Source organism: Neopsephotus bourkii, unplaced genomic scaffold, assembly GCF_033783945.1.
Source record: "Neopsephotus bourkii isolate Nb327-2 ecotype Australia unplaced genomic scaffold, CSIRO-AGI_Nbou_v1 NB_107, whole genome shotgun sequence".
In the NCBI taxonomy this organism is placed as follows: Eukaryota; Metazoa; Chordata; class Aves; order Psittaciformes; family Psittacidae; genus Neopsephotus; species Neopsephotus bourkii.
The window spans coordinates 17025052-17044422 of NW_026900624.1; the positions used below are offsets into that span (position 1 = coordinate 17025052).

The 19371-nt window shown below is 49.8% G+C and overlaps 1 protein-coding gene and 1 long non-coding RNA gene across 2 annotated transcripts in view; both read left to right on the plus strand.

Annotated features, from left to right (window-relative positions):
• The window catches only part of LOC133218352 (uncharacterized), a 48332-nt gene extending 36879 nt beyond the window's left edge, over window positions 1–11453 (plus strand). The window contains exon 3 of the long non-coding RNA XR_009727108.1: window positions 11238–11453. This is a non-coding gene — a long non-coding RNA (uncharacterized LOC133218352). The remainder of the gene's footprint in view (window positions 1–11237) is intronic.
• Window positions 11454–11524: 71 nt separating this feature from the next.
• On the plus strand, window positions 11525–14844 carry ELFN2 (extracellular leucine rich repeat and fibronectin type III domain containing 2). The gene has a single exon (XM_061364297.1). It carries the CDS (start codon window positions 11882–11884, stop codon window positions 14306–14308), a length of 2427 nt encoding a protein of 808 aa, XP_061220281.1. The 5' UTR covers window positions 11525–11881; the 3' UTR covers window positions 14309–14844.
• Window positions 14845–19371: the final 4527 nt, after the last annotated feature.

The following is a 19371-nucleotide window of genomic DNA, read 5'->3' on the forward strand; positions in this document are numbered from 1 at the left end:
AATTAATTCTGGTTCTCTGTCTTCCTTCTCCCTCCCTCCTTCGCCTCTGTCTCTTTCTCTGTGCCTGCCTCTGTCTGTTTGCCTTCCTTTCGTGCCTATCTATCATATTCTCAATGTCCCCATCACCATGCTATCTAGTCTTGGGTACAAAACCATCTCATTTCTCTCCTGTTTTCCTTGCCTGACTCTCTCCTGCTCCCGGCACCCTTCTTCTCCTCTCTTCTCCTTTTTTTTTTATCTACAGCAGTCAGCATAACTCCGGCTTGGTAATGCTGTATGCACCACTGCCAATTTCCAAACGTGCATTTTCTCCCTGCCACTGGCAGGCAAAGGAGGCAAGGAGCAAATTAAGTGGTCTCCGGCTGAACTGCTCATTTATCAACCATTTGAATGTCTGTTTGTTGCTGCAGACTGTATAGCTGGAGGCAAAGGACAGTTGTATGTGGACAGCCCGCATTGGTTCGCCTCAGTCCCACTTGGAAACAGCTGCCACAGTTCCCACTACACCATCCCCTCTATTCAAGGCTCTGCCTCCATACAATGGTGGACAATAAAGGGCGTGGTAGCTCCTTGCTGAGCCCAGGTAGTCATGAGCCCCTCTAGGTCATGGTGTCCCCACTTCCTGCATGTTTCTTTCTTTGCTTACAGATCGAACTAAGTTTAGAAAACTCAGGCAATTGCCGGTTTAGCTCTGCCAAGACTCATTTCTCTGTAAAGAGGACATATGCCTTTTGTTCTGCTTCTTTTAAAACCACCAAGGACACCCCAAGTTGCATTGTTCGTGACGTAACCCATCCTGTCTGTGATGCTATGGCATTCTGTTCTTAGGCTCTTGTTCTCATTGCTTAAAGGGAAGATGGTTAAAAAAAAATCTCATTTTGACTTATGGACCAGACTGAGTCATAGGAAGACATCATTAAAAAAAAGAGGAGTAGATATCATCATTTTTGGCCACAAGCCATCCCTGGAGCTTTCAAAGCAGCTTGTAAATATTACTGCCAGCTCTGTTTCAATATCAGAGACAGCAGTCCCAGCCAATAGCTTTTCTCCTCAATGGTCCAATTCGGTATTTCAGAATACGGGAGAGCAGAGGGAGAAGTTGGTGTTTTATTCAGCATCGTGATCTCAGGAAAAGGGAGGTGAAATTACAAGTTGGAGTCTCCAGGCAGCTCTGAAAATAAGAAAATCCAAACAAGCAAGGGGAAAAAAAAAAGGAAAAGTTATATTTCTCAAAGCAAGATTAAAGATGTTGGTGGGTGGGTTACAAAGAGAAAGCACAGAAGGAGAATCTGTTGTGTTTGGAAGATGTGGGAACCATCAACACAGATGTTGCAGAATAAAGCAGTTGAGAAGCTGAATGGCACTTGCATAGGTTTACAGTTGGGTGCATACTTCAGTATGTTGATAAATGGAGACCTGAATGAATGAGAAGAGAACAAGAAATAATTATGCAGGAGTCCTCGTGCAGTATCAGTTTCTGTCCAGACTGACATCATAGGCTTTCCCACTGATTTGTATTGTTGCTTTTCCTGGGTAGGAAGTGAGTCAGGGTGACTACAGAATTTAGGGTTTGGCCTGTGCAGATTAAGAAGAGTAGTAAGGAATAAATAAAATAAGGCATATGCAAGGGTGACTAAGGACTAGAAGAGAAGCAAAGAACAGTGTGTGGGAAGGAATAAGGGCTATGGTGAGGACTGAGGAGGGACTGCCAGATGAACTACTTGCTAGGGCTACCTGGAGACATATTTAGGGGGATGTGGTATCACTCTCTGGTCATGGAGTGTATATTACCTGTGTTAGTGGGTAAGACATTTACTTGCCCCTATTAGCTGAGTGGTACTCCTTTTGTTTTGTCCCTTCAGTTTGGAAACAGTCTGGAGCAAAGTCTGTTTCTCACTGAAGGTATTTGCAGCACCTAGGAAACCAGAGGCCCAATATCCATCACAGCCTCTGCTACTAACAGCATTGAAAGAGGCAGAGCAGTAAATAGGTAGGGGAAAAAAAAAAAGATTGAAATCTGGACTGAGCAAGAACAAAGGAAAGGGTAGGGTGCTTTTTAAATTAAGTTGTCCTCTATTTCTGATTGCTTCATAGCTTGAATTAGCTTTGTCCTACATAATTAAAATGGAGAATGACAAGGTACCAGCAGAGACAATTATTTTGTTATTTGCATGGGTGATCTGTTTGCTGCACGGCTGCTGCAGGAAATGCAACATCATGAGTAGACGTATATAACTGTAGAGAGGGGGAATGAATAAACGTATTTCAAAGAACAAGGAGAATTCTAAATGTCAGCAAAGGGGTATATGACTCACTCATTGGGAAAATACTATTATTGGATACGTAAGTAGGACTGTACAGAGCACCCAGAGGAGGGATGCTACTAGAAAAAAAGGAGAATTAATAACTGAAGGTAACATTTGGGTAAGTGACAGTGAATGAATGAGGAGATGCGCTATAAGTGCCTCGAGCCAACATGAGGCCTGGAGTGAAAGCAAAGGGAGAATGCAGGGTGAGGGTAGCAAAGAATGAAAAGAGAGAGATCATGGACAAGGAGGAGGAGCATTACTGGAGACTGCTGAAACACAATGGAACAGATGAGTGTTTGTTAAAAGACTCTACTTGGCTTTTGGCAGAATAATGGTGACAAAGTGTTTCTGTTCTACTGAGTCGGGATTAAGGAAATAAATGAGGTGGAACTCCATGGGAGGAGAGGAAATGGCTGTGATGAGGAGGCAGGAGGAATCCCAGGACTCAGCTGGTGCTGGCTTCTGCAGAGGTGGGTTAGGCTGCGATGGATGAGTGGTGTGGAGGAATACTGCTTTGTTTTTTGAAAGGAAAAAGCAGTGTTTAATTATAAAAGACAATGCTGTATAGATTACAGACATGCTTGAAGTGAGCAGCGCAGGATCGAGGCATTTTGCAGGAGTTCAGGTGAGGCATCGAGAATAATTAACTAATGCTCTTGGTGCAGTCGATGACAAAGCTGCAGATTTCTTGAGCCCAGAACATGTTGAACTTGAAACCTTTCAGTTGTCAAATCCAGGGCGCCATACCAGCAGACCTGTCCTGCATCTCTGGCTGATCATCTTCGCAGCCTGAAACACTGTGCATTAGCATGTCTGCCCAAGCAGAGGCAAAGAAGTGCTGCCACTTTGTTGAATGGATCAATCCAGTTTGCAGCAGGGGCCAGAGAATCTCCGGTCCTGGAGGAGGAGATTTCCAGAGCCCATAATCTGGGTCCAGCTGGGAGCAGCACCAGTTCTTATTTTGGTTTTGAAACCCTGAATTTCCAGCAAGCTGCTTTTTTGGCTGGCTTGGGTTGATTGAGTCGGTAGAGAGACAGATGTAGGTGGATAATGGGGAGAGGGGGTGGTAAGTGGTAGAGCTACTGCCTTAGTGAGAGGGAAGGATGCCGTATAAGTACTGCCAGTCCCCATTCAGTGAGCAAGTGGTGAGTCAGGGGCAGATGCTGAGTCAGCAAGAAGGCGGGCGGGTAGGTGGGTAGGTAGAGCTCCTGGTTAGCTCAATACTAACCACTCAGCCACAACGCTGCATTCAGCTCCCCGTGGGAAAGTTGCAGGTAGTGTTCAGGTTACTGCATCCCGGTTACTCCCCTTCCCATGCAATTACCTAAGCAGCATTTCTGAGCTATTGAGCCCCTGACCATGGCCTCTGGTGGGCATATTTTTTCCGGACATGCTTATGATCCAACTTAAAAACACCGCCTCTCTGTGAGGTGTGGTAGTAAAAGAAGAGGAATGAAAACAGCTGATGAAGGGAGAAAGAGCCCTTCAGACTGTCTCACCCCAAAGGTATCACTCACGCAGTCAGGGAGCTGGTGAAATATAGGATACGGGAGAGAGAAAAGAAGAAAGAGAAGAAGAAATGAGGTAGAAATGAGAGTGAGGGAGAGAAAATATTTGAGAGTTGAAAAGAAATTACCATACGGCAGGATCCTGTTATTCAACCTAATTTTCAAAGGACTGCAGCTGTCGCACTGAGATAATCTGTTAATTATAACAGTCATTGTGTTTTGGCAATGGAAGAAGAAAACAGGCTCTAAACAAGGCAAGGTAGTGGGGAAAAGAGAGGGGAGGCACAGCTGTGTCAAAATGCATGTCAGATCTTAGCCTGAAGTATAGGTAGGCGAGCTGGCTGGGAGGAGGGTCCCTCCCCAGCGGGGCTGAGCTGTGCCAGTGCTTGGGAATGGAGGATGGAGTGAAGGTGTAACAGCCATATGGAAACATAATGCATGGGGCTACTCCTCTTCGTGAATCCAGGCACGCATTGACCGGAGGGAGAGCTTTGAGGGGCTGAAGTGTCCCCATTAGCCTGTGCTGCCACAGCATTTCACTCTTGGGTTACCTGAAGGAGCTTCTTCATGTCCCCTTACACCTTTCCTCTGCTTTTGCCCTACACCAGACCAGGACTGCGTCTGCTGCATTTGAACCACCATCTACAAAAGCTTTTGCTTCTGGTTGACTGTCCATTTGGCGGAAGGCTGAGCACAGGGACTGCCCCATCTTGCAGACTAATGACTTGGGATAAGAGCATGTGACTGTCAGAGATGCCCTGTCTGGGAAGACCATGCAAGGGCAGTCCTTTCCTGTCATTGGCTTGACCTCTGGAGTTTTCGGTCTGGAGCTGTACTGGAAGTCAAGAGCACACTGAAGCTACTGGAATGCCAATATTTGCGCCCTGCAGGAGTTTGCAGGCCTGGAGGTATCCTCCACAGCATAACTGGCTGCCAGTGCACCGTGAGGATAGTGCCAGCCCAGGACCTATATGATTCTGAGTCCCTCCAGCAAGAGACAGTAGTGAGCTGTAGTGTAAGGACTAACCCCCTTCATGTCCCTTTGCTGCTCTACCTGCAACATACCATGTTTGGGGGCACTCCAAACTGGTACCACTTGATTACTGGAGGTACATTTAGCATCTGGAGGTATGCTTTGTTTGAGTGAGGGCATCTCTCAAATTGCTTGTGGAGCAGTTGTTCACAGCCAGCTCAGTGAAAGCCAGGAGCTGCTGTTGTGGGAAACAGGGCGGCAAGGCCAGCACAGGACAGCAGAGGCATCATGGTGACCCTTGCAGGATGGGGGTCTTTGCAGTAACATCACATACCGCGCAAGAATTTCTCCTGGCCTCATGCTGGACATTGCCCTGCACACAGACAGAGCCAGTGCATCCTGGCTCTGCATCCTTGTTTTCCTAAAGCAGTCCCTCCCTCTTGGCCTGTTACCTGCAGAAGCTCACATGCGCAGTCATGCAGAGCACAGGTCATCCCGTGTCCCCAGCAGCAACTCCTTCCCACAGGGACATGCATAGAGCCAGCCCTCAGACCCTGCTCTCTGCTGTGATTCTTGTTGAGGGACACATCCAGGAATGCTCCCACCCCTTTCCTACAGCCCTTTTCCCATACACACACTCGCACAGCCATGGTTGTCTCCCGTGATCCACGCACGCCTACCTGCAGCCCGCGCTCCCACCCAACTCCCTATGGCTCCTCACTCCCACAGTGACTGCTTCATGCAAACACAAATGCACACACACGCTTCACTCACAATCAGCACCTTGCCTGGTTCCCCATGGCAATTCAGACCCTCTACAGGAGCCAGCGCTCATTCTCTGCTTCACAAAGCGATTAACCCACATCCACACCCAGCCCCCTACATCCTCCTATAGCAACTCCTCCACACATACTCCCCCTCCACCTCACACCCCCAGAGTCAGAACTGCCACCCCTTTCTCTCCCATGACTCACACACATGCATACCTATCCATGTGCACAGGCAGAGCCAGTCTTGCTGTTGTGCTCCCTATGGCAGGTCCCTACAGACTCACAGAGCCCACAGTCCCACTCCATCGCCAACAGGAGCTATTTCTAAGCCTTTCCACTGCCTCATGTCCGGTGTCATGGGATGACACCAAGGGGAGCAATGTTTCCCAGGTGCCCCTCTCCCCTGGAGGGAGACTGGTGAAGGTGGCTTTATTGCTGATAGTATTTTTTATGGAACCTGTAATCTCTTGGTATCCTATTTTACCTGGAGAAGGCTGTTCCCCAAGCCTACCCCCATGCACACACTCCTGTGGGATGCTGCCATGAGCCATCTGAGTGAAGCTGGCTAGATGTAAATCACCCTTAATCTTCAATAATCATATTAATATAAAATTTCACTTTGGAAAACAAAAGAGGCTCTCCGGCCTGCCAGGGAACCACTGGCATATGAAGACCTTTCTGCCAGTATTTATCACTCTAAAATAAGATTTACGCTTCTAAAGCTCTCTCTCTCCTTTCATGCTTCTGAGCAGCTTCATTTTTCTCCCCTGAGCTTTCCCATTCTCTCTTTCTTGCTGCCTAACAAATTAAGCATCTAATCACTGCTGTGGAGGCGCAGTGGGAGAGCAGGGCTTTTATATTCAGCACCGTGTTGGGTTTTTTCATGGTTAATCTTTAAGCTGTTTGGCCCAGGATAGGTTTGAAGTCAATGGTTGTGCATTTGCTTGAGCACATACATGTGCACGTATGTGGCAGATGGTAACTTCAGGTTAATACCTGAATGCTTCCCATCCCCTGAACTGGCCAAAGGGCAGGGCTGCAGAGCAGCATACCCTTGGGATGGGCCTACCGCCTGTATTTCAGCCCTCTGCCCTTCCTCTGCGCAGGGGCCCATAGTTGCTGGCTGGAATTGGAGCCCTGTGAGCATCCTTGCAGCTCCTGTGAGAAGTACCTAAGATCCTTTGTGGGTTTGTGGGCTCCCTCACCGCAGTGTGTCCTGCTAGGATCCTAGTGCTTTGGGCTTCCTTGTGTCAGGGACAGCTGGAGTTTGGGATCTGTAAGCTTCCTCCCACTCATGGGAGGGCCAGCCTGGCTTTCAGAGGGATGATTTTTCTCCCAGCAGGCACTGTGGATTTGTATATGGCAAAATGAACCTGTCCGGAGTTGAACCATGAGCTCTGTCTTGTGACAGCCCTCTGCTAAAACTCACAGAGCCTGTAAGGCTGAGTGGCCACCCTTCAGCAGGACGCATTGGTACCAGTTTAACCCCTGTAAGGGATGAAGGCTTTGTCTGGCTAATTAAATGAAAACACCTTTTGTTGCATGACTTTTAAGGTGGCCTTACAGCTTTTCCCCCTTTCTTATGTTTCTGCCTAAGTCAGCTCTTCTGACCTCTAGGTTTTTGAAGCTACAGGACCAATTTCAAACAATTGTAACACTGGGGTGGATTTCAGAGATGCTGGGATTGGATTGTGTTTCATGAAAATAGGGGAATAAATTAGAGAAGAGAGAAAATGAGAGAGAAACCTTCACAGAGCCCCATTAGAGGAGAGAGTGCTGTGTGAGTTCAACCTTTGGTGGACATCAGAGAAGCTGCAGTGTAAGACTCTCTCTTTCTCTCATGTCTTCCATGACACAAATCCACAGGTCATCAGGCTTCCTCTTTGTCCCAGACATCTCAGGCCTTCTGGAGCATTTCTGGGCACAGCCACGAATTCTTTGCTGCATGGCTTGATGGTTGCTCCTGGGACAAATAGGAGCATCCCTGGAAGCAGTGGGGCTGAGAGGGAAGGGGCTGCTGTTTTTTAAGTGCCACAGCCATGCTGTGAGCTCTTCCATGGCACTGTCCTTTCACTATAGCCAGGGACAAAAGCAAGAACCATCTCCGGGTGGTGATTTGAAGTAGCTGCAGTGATGCATAAGACCAGTGTATATTGTAGAAACTATCCAGCAGATGTGGAGAGGCCCTTCAATAAGGCATCAGCCCCCAGTACCGCGCACTCCTGAGAAAGATCTCTTTTCTGGGAGGTGGGAAATCCTGGGAGGCAGAGCCCCTTGGAGATGGTGTTTGTGCCCTCAGGCCTGCCAGGAGCAGGCAGCACGCTGAGCTTCAAAGAGGGCTGATGCCCAGCTGCAGCACAAAGCCTAAGAAAGCAGCAGGAGCTTTGGCCTGGTTTCGGGGTGTCCCCAGAGGAGCCAAGAGTGTTTGGCAGGTTTTAATGCATGCATTTCTAATGGGAGGCTCTTAGCACCGTTTAAGAAATGGTAGAATTAAGTGCTGTATTTCCCAGTGAACTGGGCCCCAGGAGGACAAGGTTGACAAGGTCAGAATTTTAGGGCCAAATTGCTGCTATATGAGTCTTTTCTGGTTGCTTTTTTACACCGTGTTCTCTGGACCTTGTATCCTTTCTCAGTCATAGCCTTTCCACCTCCTCAGCCCACAGCTTGTCTCTGTCCCTTGTATCAAGTCTATCCATACTTTCAAGTGGTTGTATTTTAAGCTGCCCTCATACCTTGCCATCTAACTAGTGACTGTACTGTGTCACCCTCTGTGCCACCCTGATCCCCAAGCCAAAGGGTTGCATGTGGCTATCAGAACATCCAGCTCCTGACTCAGATCTTGGTGTCTTCTCCCTCCATATTTCCTCTGAAAAAGAGAACCATTCCTGTGGCCTCCTGCTCTTCTCCAAACTCTCTGGTGCAAAGAAATGCCAATAACATTGACGCATCCGTTAGCAGGGAATAAACCAGAGGGAAATTGTTGGGAGCTCGGAGCTGATGGGTTGACTTTGTGCCAGCCAAGGAGGGTACAGCCATTCATGGGCACAATGCCACTACTGTTACTTGATGCTTTTGCATTCGTGAGGATGGCCAGGAGCCAAGGGCATGTTCTAAGTGCTGTCTTGGCCTACACTGAAGACTGTCGGAACCCTACAGAAGGTAGGCCCGGTTCATGAGGGGGGACCTTTCAGTTGCCCTATAAAACAGATCCCATGTCCAAACTGTTCCTCTTGCCTGTAACCACAGAACCCCTCCAAACCAGGCTCTCTACACATGCTCTTGTGTCCCCCTTCCTTGGTTCTCCTCTGGGCTGGAGTTCATTGCTACCCTGGGGACTGATGAGACCAATGAGTTTGGCTTGCGGAATGGCTTGGCCCTTCCTTTGGCCTGTGGCTGAGGCAAGGTTGCACAGCCAAGGTGGAAGGTACAGAGGGAGCAGGTCTTCTCTACATAGTCCCTTTGATTTTGATACATAGCAAGGATAAACACCACCTTCATTCCACCCAGCCCCTAACGCAGACACCTCCTTCCTCTCCAGTCTCCTAGGACATCTTCCCTTGCAAGCCCTCTTTGTGCTCCCTGAGTGCAGCTCCCTGAGTGGGATTGGGTGGCTCTCAGCGATTGCTGGGGCTGCTGCAGAGGAATGCGGTCCTGTCCTCAGATTTTCTCCCTGTGCGCCATGAACAAGCTACAGCTGGCAATGACGAATTCAGCACAGCTTTTGGAGCAGTCTGCTCTGCCAGAGGGGGTCAAGGCAAGGGGGCTGCGATGTTCCTGTATGGAGCTGGGTATTGTGTATTGTATTTGTCAAGGTGAGACAGACAGGCTAAAGCAAAATGCTCAGAGATGGATGCTGGCTAAACCGTTAGCTAAGATTTTAGGGGCAGAGGTGGTATGGTGGGTTGGCTGTATCTGTGCATGGAGTCACCTCTGGAAAAGGTGGGACTGGTATTGAGGAGTATCAGAGGCATGTGGGTTCCAACCTGTGGAGAGCCAGATGTGCCTCCTATCTGATGCATCTGGAGAGACAATGTCAGGAAGCTATTTCTCTTTGGATTATAAGGCTGAGAAACAAAGCAACAGACTGTAAAAGCCTCTGCTTTCTGCTGCACTGCTGGCTGATGCAAAACTGAGGCAGCAGCTGGAGGCCATTGTATGACAACCGTAAGTGACACGAGTTTGGTGGCCTCAGATGATGAGCTGTGGGGAACAGAGGCTTTCTCTCTGTCTTTTCTATTGGTCTAGCTCTTCTCCCCCTCCCTTTTTCCATCTTGGCTTTACTTTTTGGATTATTAAATATTTAAGTGTTTCTCTGTGACACTATCTGTGATCCTTTAATCCAGCTGGCCTGGTAATTCCACAGACCCAAATCAGCTCAGATTTCTCCACAGCCCTAAGCCTTGTTTCTCAAGGGTTCACTCCTGTTCCATTTATCTTCCTTCATTTTATTTCTGCCCTTTGTGTCTCTGTGCTAGAAATTGGTTCAGCTTTTTCAGAAAGAGCTTTGTCAGTGTCTTTAGCGAGCAGCCTCCCCCCACAATAAAAGGGGAAAGAAGACACCTTAGTTTTTCATTAACTAAGAATCCTTTTCTGTTTTTTATTGGTTTTCCTACAAAAATAATTAAATAAATGAGAGTGCAGTGCCCACATGTTTTATGTGCCGTATGAACTCATTTCCTCTGTGCTGCCTGAGGACACCCCTGCCGGGCTTGTGTCTCAGCACAGTGGGAGAAGGCTTGAAGCTGTAGTTGGAGGGAAGGGTGCTCCAGGCTACCCTTCCCAGCCAGAAACAGGAGCTTGCCCTGAGCCCAGGAACGCACTGAAGCATTCCTACTAGGTGTCCTTTCCCTCAAAGGGGCAGTGTTCACAGCCCTAAGGAGAGGTGGCAAAGTACAAAGGTGCAAGCAGAGCATCTCAGCATCTCTCTTTGGTAGGGGTAGGTGGATGATGTGCTCCAGCTGAGGACTGCTGGCATTGCTGTCTGAGAGGCTGGTGTTTGACACAATGCCTACACCCTGCCCCCCAGCGTGCTGAAGCTGGGCTGGCTCACCTCAGGAGCCTTATCCATGCACCAAGAGGCAGGAACAATTTTTATAGCGCAAATGGTTACACGTGGCTTGAATTATTTATCCCTTTTGCATCAAGGAAGGATAGAAACAAACAAAAAAGTGTTTTGTTCTTTTTTTTTTTTTTTTTTTTTTTTCCAGGAGGGAAGGCTTGTCCAAATTTTCTCTGCTTCATGCATTCCATGTACATCATTTTCAGGCGGCTGGAAATCTGCAGCTTTGGCTTGTGCTTGGGGCTTGCCTTTGTTTACCCTAGGAGTTTTGAGCCCCTGAAATAACAGACTTATGTTCTCCATCCCTCTTCCTCTTTCCCTTCCCTTTCTTCCCCAACACTGCTGCCTTCCTGCAGGTCCCTAGCTTTGATCACGTTACTTGAAGCAGTCCCAGTGCTTTTCTGCATACCCTTGATACGAGATTATATGTCATGAAGGTTCCCTTCTCGAAGGTTTATCAGCATAGCAGGCAGTATCATTCCTCTCTTGCCTGCATCCCCCATAATGCTGTCTTTTCCCCATCTCCCTCTTCTCATGAAACCTTGCTGTCTATGCTCTTATCTCAAAGACCCCTCCAACTGATGCCTCTTCTTGTCTCCTGTGTGCTTTCTTTTCCAGATTCCAGTGACAGATGGATCTCTCTCGTGTGCACTTGCTCTTTTCCTCTCTGTATTTATGTTTTCAACATGTTTGATCAGAAGCTCTGAAGCTTCTCAGAAGTGAACCTGGGGAAGAAGGAAGAGAAGGAGAAAGAACTGAGGGAGCGTGAGCGACAGAGGAGGCAACCCTGCGTTGTACTTCCGAATCACACCGTGGAGGGGCGAGGGAAGACTAGAGGGGGGAGGGCTTGGGTTGATTTTGGGGTGGGTTCGGTGTGGGTGGGGGGGTGGGTGGGAGGGAGAAAAGTGGAAAAAGTGGGCAAGTCATTCATGAGCATCAAGGAAGATTCGTTACCCTCGGTCTGAATTTTTGTTTGGAAAAGCACAAGGTAGTTCCCTTTCAGACCAATTATTCACGGTCACAGCTCTTGCGTGTGCTGGAAGCAGATTGCATGTGTTCTCCCTGCTCCATGCTCCTGGCTTGACCGAGAGGGCAAGAAGAAACAATGGTGACAACACACACAAAGACTGGGGTGCTCATGCCCTTCAATTGCTAAAGCCCAGTTACTGCCCCTTTCTCTTCCCCCAGCCCCTTAGTTTCCTTTTGCTGTGATCCTGACATTTGGGGTTGTTTTCTGTTGTGGGTTTTTTTTCCCCACCCTGATGAGGGCACCACTGCAGACCATGATGTGCCTGGGGTTGTGGGCAGCTGCCCTGCTCTGCTTGTTTTCCCCTGGCACTGTGCGAGGTGATTGCTGGCTGATTGAGGGGGACAAAGGTTATGTGTGGCTGGCCATCTGCAGCCAGAACCAGCCCCCATATGAGACCATCCCCCAGCACATCAACAGCACGGTGCACGACTTGCGTCTGAACGAGAATAAGCTCAAAGTGGTGCTGTACTCATCCCTCAACCGCTTCGGCAACCTGACTGATCTGAACCTGACTAAGAATGAGATCTCTTACATTGAGGATGGGGCTTTCATGGGCCAGTCGAACCTCCAGGTCTTGCAGCTGGGCTACAATAAACTCACCAACCTGACAGAAGGTATGTTGCGGGGCATGGCGCGTCTCCAGTTCCTCTTTGTGCAGCACAACCTTATTGAGCTAGTCACCCCTACTGCCTTCTCTGAGTGCCCCAGCTTGATTAGCATTGACCTGTCATCTAACCGTCTGAGCCGACTGGAGGGGAACACTTTCACCAGCTTGAGCAATTTGATGGTGTGCGAGCTGGCTGGCAACCCCTTCAACTGCGACTGTAGCCTCTACAGCTTTCTTAACTGGCTGGCGGTCTTCAACAATGTCACCAAGAACTATGACCGGCTCCAGTGTGAGAGTCCACGGGAGTTTGCTGGGTACCCGCTCCTGGTGCCTAGGCCTCACCACAACCGCAACGCCATCACCATCTTCCAGTCCATGTGCAGAGGTGGCACCATTCCCTCCCTCTCCAGGGTCAACCCCACCCCTTATACCCCTGACTCCCAGCGAGACCTGGATGAGGGCTCAGCCATCAGCCCTGGGGACTTCCTCTCAGTCAAGCCTCCAGCTTCCTCCACCACTGACTCCTCCTTCAGTCCCAGCATCAAGCTCCATGATGTCACCATCACCTCAGCTATCTTGATGGTAACCATCCCCATGCCCTACAGTAAGATGTATGTGCTGGTCCAATACAACAACAGCTACGTTTCTGACATAGCAACACTGAAGAGCAAGAAGGAATATGTCACTGTCAACAAGTTGAAGGCCCACACTGATTATACTTTCTGTGTGGCCTCCATCCGCAACAACAGGCGCTACAACCACACTTGCCTGACCTTTGCAACCCGAAGTAAAGGCAGGGAGGACCCTATTTCGAGTACTTCCACCACCACCCACTATATTATGACCACCCTGGGTTGCCTTTTTGGGATGGTCATTGTCCTGGGGGTGGTGTACTACTGCCTGCGGAAGCGGAGGATGCAGGAGGAGAAACAGAAATCCCTCAATGTCAAAAAGACCATTCTGGAAATGCGTTATGGATCAGATATTGATACTAGTACCATGGTCCATCCTTCCCAGAAGCTGGGTGAGCCACCAGTCATCCCTGTCTCACGGATGTCTTCCATCCCTTCCATGATTGGGGAGAAGTTGCCCCCATCAAAGTCAATAGACACTGGGATGGAGACTCCTAAAGTCACCACTAAAGGTAACTACATTGAGGTGAGGACTGGTGGTGGGGATGGGCTGGAGAGAACACAGCGGGATGAGGACCTGAGGGAGCTTGATAATGGGCAAGGCTCAGCTGCTGAGATCTCTACTATAGCAAAGGAGGTAGACAAGGTCAACCAGATCATCAACAACTGCATTGATGCCCTCAAGTTGGACACAGCCTCCTTCCTGGGTGGTGGAACTGGTGTTGACTCAGACATGGCCTTTGAGTGCCAGTCCATCCCAGCCAGTTCCTCGGGTGGGCTAGAGCGGCCTAGCTTTCTTTCCCCACCCTACAAGGAAAGCTCCCACCACCCTTTGCAGCGCCAGCTCAGTGCTGATGCTGCCGTGGCCAGAAAGACCTGCAGCGTCTCCTCTAGTGGCTCCATCAAGAGCGCCAAGGTCTTCAGCTTGGATGTGCCTGACCACCCACCACTCAGCAAGTCTGACTCCAAATACATTGAGAAGGGCAGTCCACTCAACAGCCCTTTGGATCGTCTTCCCTTGGTGTCCCCAGGCGCCATCCACCACTTGGAGGTCAAGCCTTCTTACCATTGCAGTGAGCACCGTCACTCCTTCCCGGCCCTGTACTATGAGGAAAGTGCTGACACCTTGAGCCAGAGGGTGTCATTCCTCAAGCCACTCTCCCGGTCCAAGCGAGACTCCACGTACTCCCAGCTCTCCCCCAGACACTACTTCTCAGGCTACTCCTCCAGCCCTGAGTACTCATCAGAGAGCACCCACAAGATCTGGGAGCGATTCCGGCCTTACAAGAAGCACCACAGGGAGGAGGTTTACATGGCAGCTGGGCATGCCCTGCGGAAGAAAGTTCAGTTTGCCAAGGATGAGGATCTGCATGACATCCTGGATTACTGGAAAGGAGTCTCTGCTCAGCAGAAGCTGTGACTCTCCCTTGCTCTTTCCAAGGAAACGATACAAAACAAGACCCCCACCCCCAAACAACCAGAAAAAAAAAAAAAAAAAGCCACTTGACTGTGAAAAATAAACCACCAACAAAATACTCCTGAAAATACAAAACTGACAAAATTGTTTCTTAAAGTTTACAATAGCAGCAGAAAACTCTCACACACACTGACTCACACAGACACACACACAAGCCGAATTGTCTCTACTGTGTTACGGGGACCATTGTTCTGCTTGCGATGGTTGGGAAGAGCGTCCTGCTCTGACACTGTGGTAACAACACTGGAGTGCGGGTGGGTGGGAATGGCCCAGGATGGGGTGGCAGTGGTGGCAATGGAAGGGCAGGGATGGACACTCACTGGGCATGAAACTCAGCTGTGAACTATTGCTCTTTCTGTTCCTATTGAGGGATGGTTTTTCTTTTGTGTGGGAGGAAGGGATTTGGTTTAGAAAGCTTCTCTGCCTTCCTGATACACTTGCTTTTCCAAATCTTCCATCACTAATTTTTCCCTCATTTCCTTTGGCAGTGGAGTCTTTTCTTTCTCTCCTGTCCCCTTCCAAGATAGATGGGATTTGTTGGAAGACATTCTCTCACTTCTTTTCCTTTGCCCTTCCTTACCCTTCTCTGCTTAAGGGTCCTTAGGCTCACCCTTTCTGTCTAGATAATTTGCAAACCTCCATCCTCCTCAAACAAAGGAGAGGAGGTGTGAAGGACCAAGGGAGGTAGGACCTGCCATACAACGCACTCTGTGCCCTTGCTGCTCTTCCTCCTTCCCTTCTCCCCAAACCATGTTGTTGCTGATGAACACCAGCATTTTGGGAGTGATGGGCATTCTCCAGACTTCTCAGAGACAGTTTTCTGCCAGTTGGTGGCAGGGTATGAATGTGTTCTTTGGTATGGCAAGCCAGGTCCTTAAGGAGTGGTGGAGGAAAAGGCAGGAAAGTCTGGTCTCTCAGAGGTGTAAAGGATTCCCATCTTTTCATGAGTGTCACAGGTCAGAAGTTGTCCTCACCATACACACCTGTGCTGAGGCAAAACTACTGCTACCTTGTAGGTTTGATACTCTCTGTTCATATCTCCCTTACTATGAGGAAGGCACATGGAGAGGAACTCAGCAGAACAAGTTCTACATGAACCTTCTGCAGCTCTTCCCAGCTGACTTGCACCCAACTGGCTTCCTCTTGAATAAGCCATGGACATTCTGGCATGGGTAGGAAATAGCCTAGGATTGAGGCAGGAGAACAGGAAACATAAGGGATGTGAGCATGGGACCCGGGAATAGCTCAAGAGGGATGGCTTCTAAAGAAACTCCCTTTGATTGTGCAGCCATGCTGTGTGTACTGGGATAGAAGAGCATAGCAGCCTCTGGATGACAGTGTCTTTTTGAATATTTAGAGGGTCTCATGAGAGTCAGAGCAACATATCACCTCCTAAATCTTCCACCTCCTCACATTTAGCCATGACGAGCTTTTCTTAGGGATCCTTTCACACCTTGGCAAAAACCAAGTTTCACTTGCTAGGTCCCAACCTCTGTCCCTTGGATAGAAGATGTGCCACTGAGCTGGGAATGAGCCTGCTGCCCTCTTCACATCATCCCATTTCTGAGCAGCCCAACAAAGCACAATCTTGGCACCATCTCCCCCGAAGTTTTCTTGTCAGGCAGGGGTGCTGCCTGCTGAGTGCATCTTTGTGCATCACAGTGGTCCTCCTCTGCATGAACTGCACACCCCAAATCTTGACAGTTGTTCACCCCTATCAGGATGGGGGTGAGGGCCTGTTCTGTGTTGGCCTTTCCTAAGTGGCTATTTCCTTTTTGAGGTATTCCTGAGAAGCTCCAGTTTTCTGGGAGGCCCTGGGAGAAGGATGAGGATGTAGGAGCTTCTCTGGGAGGGATTTCCATGCTGCCCGCAGGAAACCAGCCTGTCAGCAGCTGTGAGAGCTGGCTTCTATGCCACAGGAGACATGACTTCATCTTCTGCAAGTGAGGAATAGCAGTAGGCAGGGACTGGTGTATGAAAACCAGAGGGGTGGTCCCCAAGATCTAAATCTGTGAAGATCCATGGGGTTCCTTCCTTGTAGGGATGCTGATGGTAACAATCCTAAGCCAGGTCCTGATCCCACTGCCTCAGCCTCCTTCACTGTCAGCCTGCTCCCCCACAGTCAAAGCATCATTTTGCCTTGAGCCCAGAAGTATTTATAGGACTGACTGGCAGTCCAACCCAGAAGAAGGGGTGTGTGTGCACATGTTTGTGTCTGTTAATGTGTGTATGTGCAGGAAGATGAAGGGAAGTCACACCACTGCTGACAGCCATCCCTCCGTGTTGGGACAATGCAGCAAAATCAAGACAGGTAAATGGTGTAGGTGATGCTTAGGCACAGTAGAGACCTCTCCAGCTACCACGTGGAGCAGGCCCAGTGGTCTTCCAGCATGGCAACCATCCAAGCAGGAACGACTAATGGCTGGGGCACAGAATTAGACCGGAAAAGGGGAATGACAGGCATGGGGGGATGGAGTGCTGTTCCTCTCCCCACCTCTTCCCTCCCTGTGCTTCTCTGCTGTATGGTCTTGTAATCAGTTCTGCTCAGTCTGTAGTTTTGGGGGCAGTGTTAACCTGTAATGGTTTCTTCTCCCTTCCCCCATGACCCCAACGAGGCAGAAAAGAAAGGTCAGGGATACAGCTATCACCAGGCCCTTCTTCTGCCTGCAGTGGGAGTAAGACTGGGTAGGAGGGACAAGCCATTTCTCTCCCAGTTGTAGCCCCCCACTCCAAACCAGTGGGTGAAGTTTGCACAAGATGGACTGTTCTGTGGGAGGAAGAGGGCAAGGAAGGGAAACAAAGTGTCTCACCTTCCTTCCTCCTCCCTTCTTCCTTGTCCTGCTCCCTCCCCAGGGACGAGGGCTAGCCAAGTGGCGCCAGCCCTGTCGGAGGAAAGCAGATTTAACGTTCTATTTGCATGATGATTTTACTGTATTTTTCTGAGCAAACACCTGTTGTGTATGTGCCAGTTTGTTGGAATTTAACCTCCTCCCCCAAAGTCTCTCCTGTCCTTGTCCCTGTTTTCCCTGCTCCTTTCACTCATCCCTGATGTGATTTTATGAGAGACTCCTACCAGTTTGGGAGGGAACACACCCCAAAGAGAACCCAACCCAACCAGCTGCATAAACATTCCTCTTTCTTTCCAGTGTCTCCCTCCCCTTACCCCAACTGTGGTCTCTCAGCTGCTTTTCAGGGTTGTGCGTGTGAAAAGGGATGTGTTATATACCAAATGCTGGCTCTTTCTAGTGGTCATAATTTCTTCTAATCATTTAGAAACAGGAGTGAGACCAATCAAGACACATCTCATGAGAGAAATGGTCACTAGTGTCCCCATGCCCTGGTTGCTCTTTCCCCAGATCTACAAGCAAGGTTATTCTTGGGGGAGCAAGGAGTGCTTCAGCTGCAGGGAAACCTCTGATACAGTGAAAGCTTGATGTGGAGTTGGTTGCAATCACATGAAGACCTCCCACCACCTTCCTCTCATTGATTGCGCATAGGTCTGGATTAGGTCTGTCCTACCCCGCCTCTCCTGTGGGTGGCCCTGGCAGAGTCCAGGGCATGATGAGACTTTTAAGACCTCTGTGATAGTAAAAAGCATAGAGAGACTGCCTGAAGTTCCTAAGCCCCCTGTGGCTTGGCTTTGGCAAGGGTCCCTCACCTCTGCCTTCTCCCAGGGCAAAGTGGATTCATTGGGCGGAACCAGGACCAGCTGCTTTCACACTTTATTTATCTGGGTTGGTTACTCATGGCAGGGTTTAGTTCACCTCACTGGAAAGCACGGAGGGTGAGGAAAGAGGTTGACTGCTGACCTGCCCTCTTCTGCCCAGAAGCAGACTTGGGAGGAAGCCTGGGCTGGGTTCCTGTACCCAGAAGAGTGAAGGTGAAGACCCTAGGCGTGCTGTGCCATGGGGCAGAGCTGTTCCCCATCCCTGCCGGTGTTGCCCCAGCTTATGCTGCCATTTTCCTCTCCCCCTTCCCCACTCTTCCATGCTGAATAAATCCCTCCCGAGGCAGGTGTGAAATATTCATGACTGACAAATGAAGATTTATGTTGGGCTGAGGAGGCCTGTGTGTGTTTGCAATGCTAATCAGCCTGCCTTCCTGGAGGAGGCTCTGCCATACGGGCCTGGGGGAGAGAGGGGGAGATGCAGGAGAGAAGGGGGAAAAGGAGCTGAGGAAAAGAGAGGAGGGGCAGACATGGGTGAGGAAGGTGTGGTGGGACCAAGGAATCGTGAGGCAAGGGACAGGTAGAGAGAGAGGGAGATGGAGGAGGACAGGATGCAAAGACCAGGGGAAGAGATGGCCACACTGTAAAAACGGGATGGTAAAGGAGAAAGGGACCAGAGAGAGAAAGGGTTGAGTGCAGGGGTGGGGGCTCTCTGTAAGGAGGTGTGGAGTCAGTCAGCAGTGCCTGAAGAGAAAAGATGGGCAGACTTCATGATGAGGAAGCTGTGGCCCCTCTCTGTAGGGCAGAGCTCAGCACGACAGGGCGAGCAGCAGCCACATGAGCAGGAGCTGCACCCAAGGCCCCGAATACACGTTTGCCATGCTTGTTGCTGATCAGAAAGCTCAGCTGCATCTGGAAGGACACACAGCCTCTGGGATCCTGGAGAATACCCCTTCCACCACCACCTCCTTCTGCACAACCCCATGTATGAAAAGCCTCATGGAGCTGTGTCCTCTTGCTGGAGCCAGTCTGCTGCTGTCCCACCATCTGAGCAGGGGGGAGCATCTTGAGGGTAGCTTGGTGCAGGATGGACACTGAGTGGGGTCTCTTGTAGGGCTGTGGGAGCCTGCCCCAGCTCAGCTGCCCCTTGCCCACCCTGGCTGGGGCAGGTGGGTTTGGGTCTTTCTGTGAAGAAGGGGCCGAGGGGAGCATCTGTCACCTTCCCCCTACACACACACACACACACTCCCACATCTCATCCCTCCAGCCACTTTGGCCTTGTACCATGAGGGATGTTCTCGGTCTGCCTCCCTTTCAGTTCTCTTGCTGTGGGGAGATG

Excerpts from the sequence above, each read along its gene's own strand:
- ELFN2 (XM_061364297.1), top strand. The coding sequence starts at position 11,882 with ATGAGGGCACCACTGCAGACCATGATGTGCCTGGGGTTGTGGGCAGCT.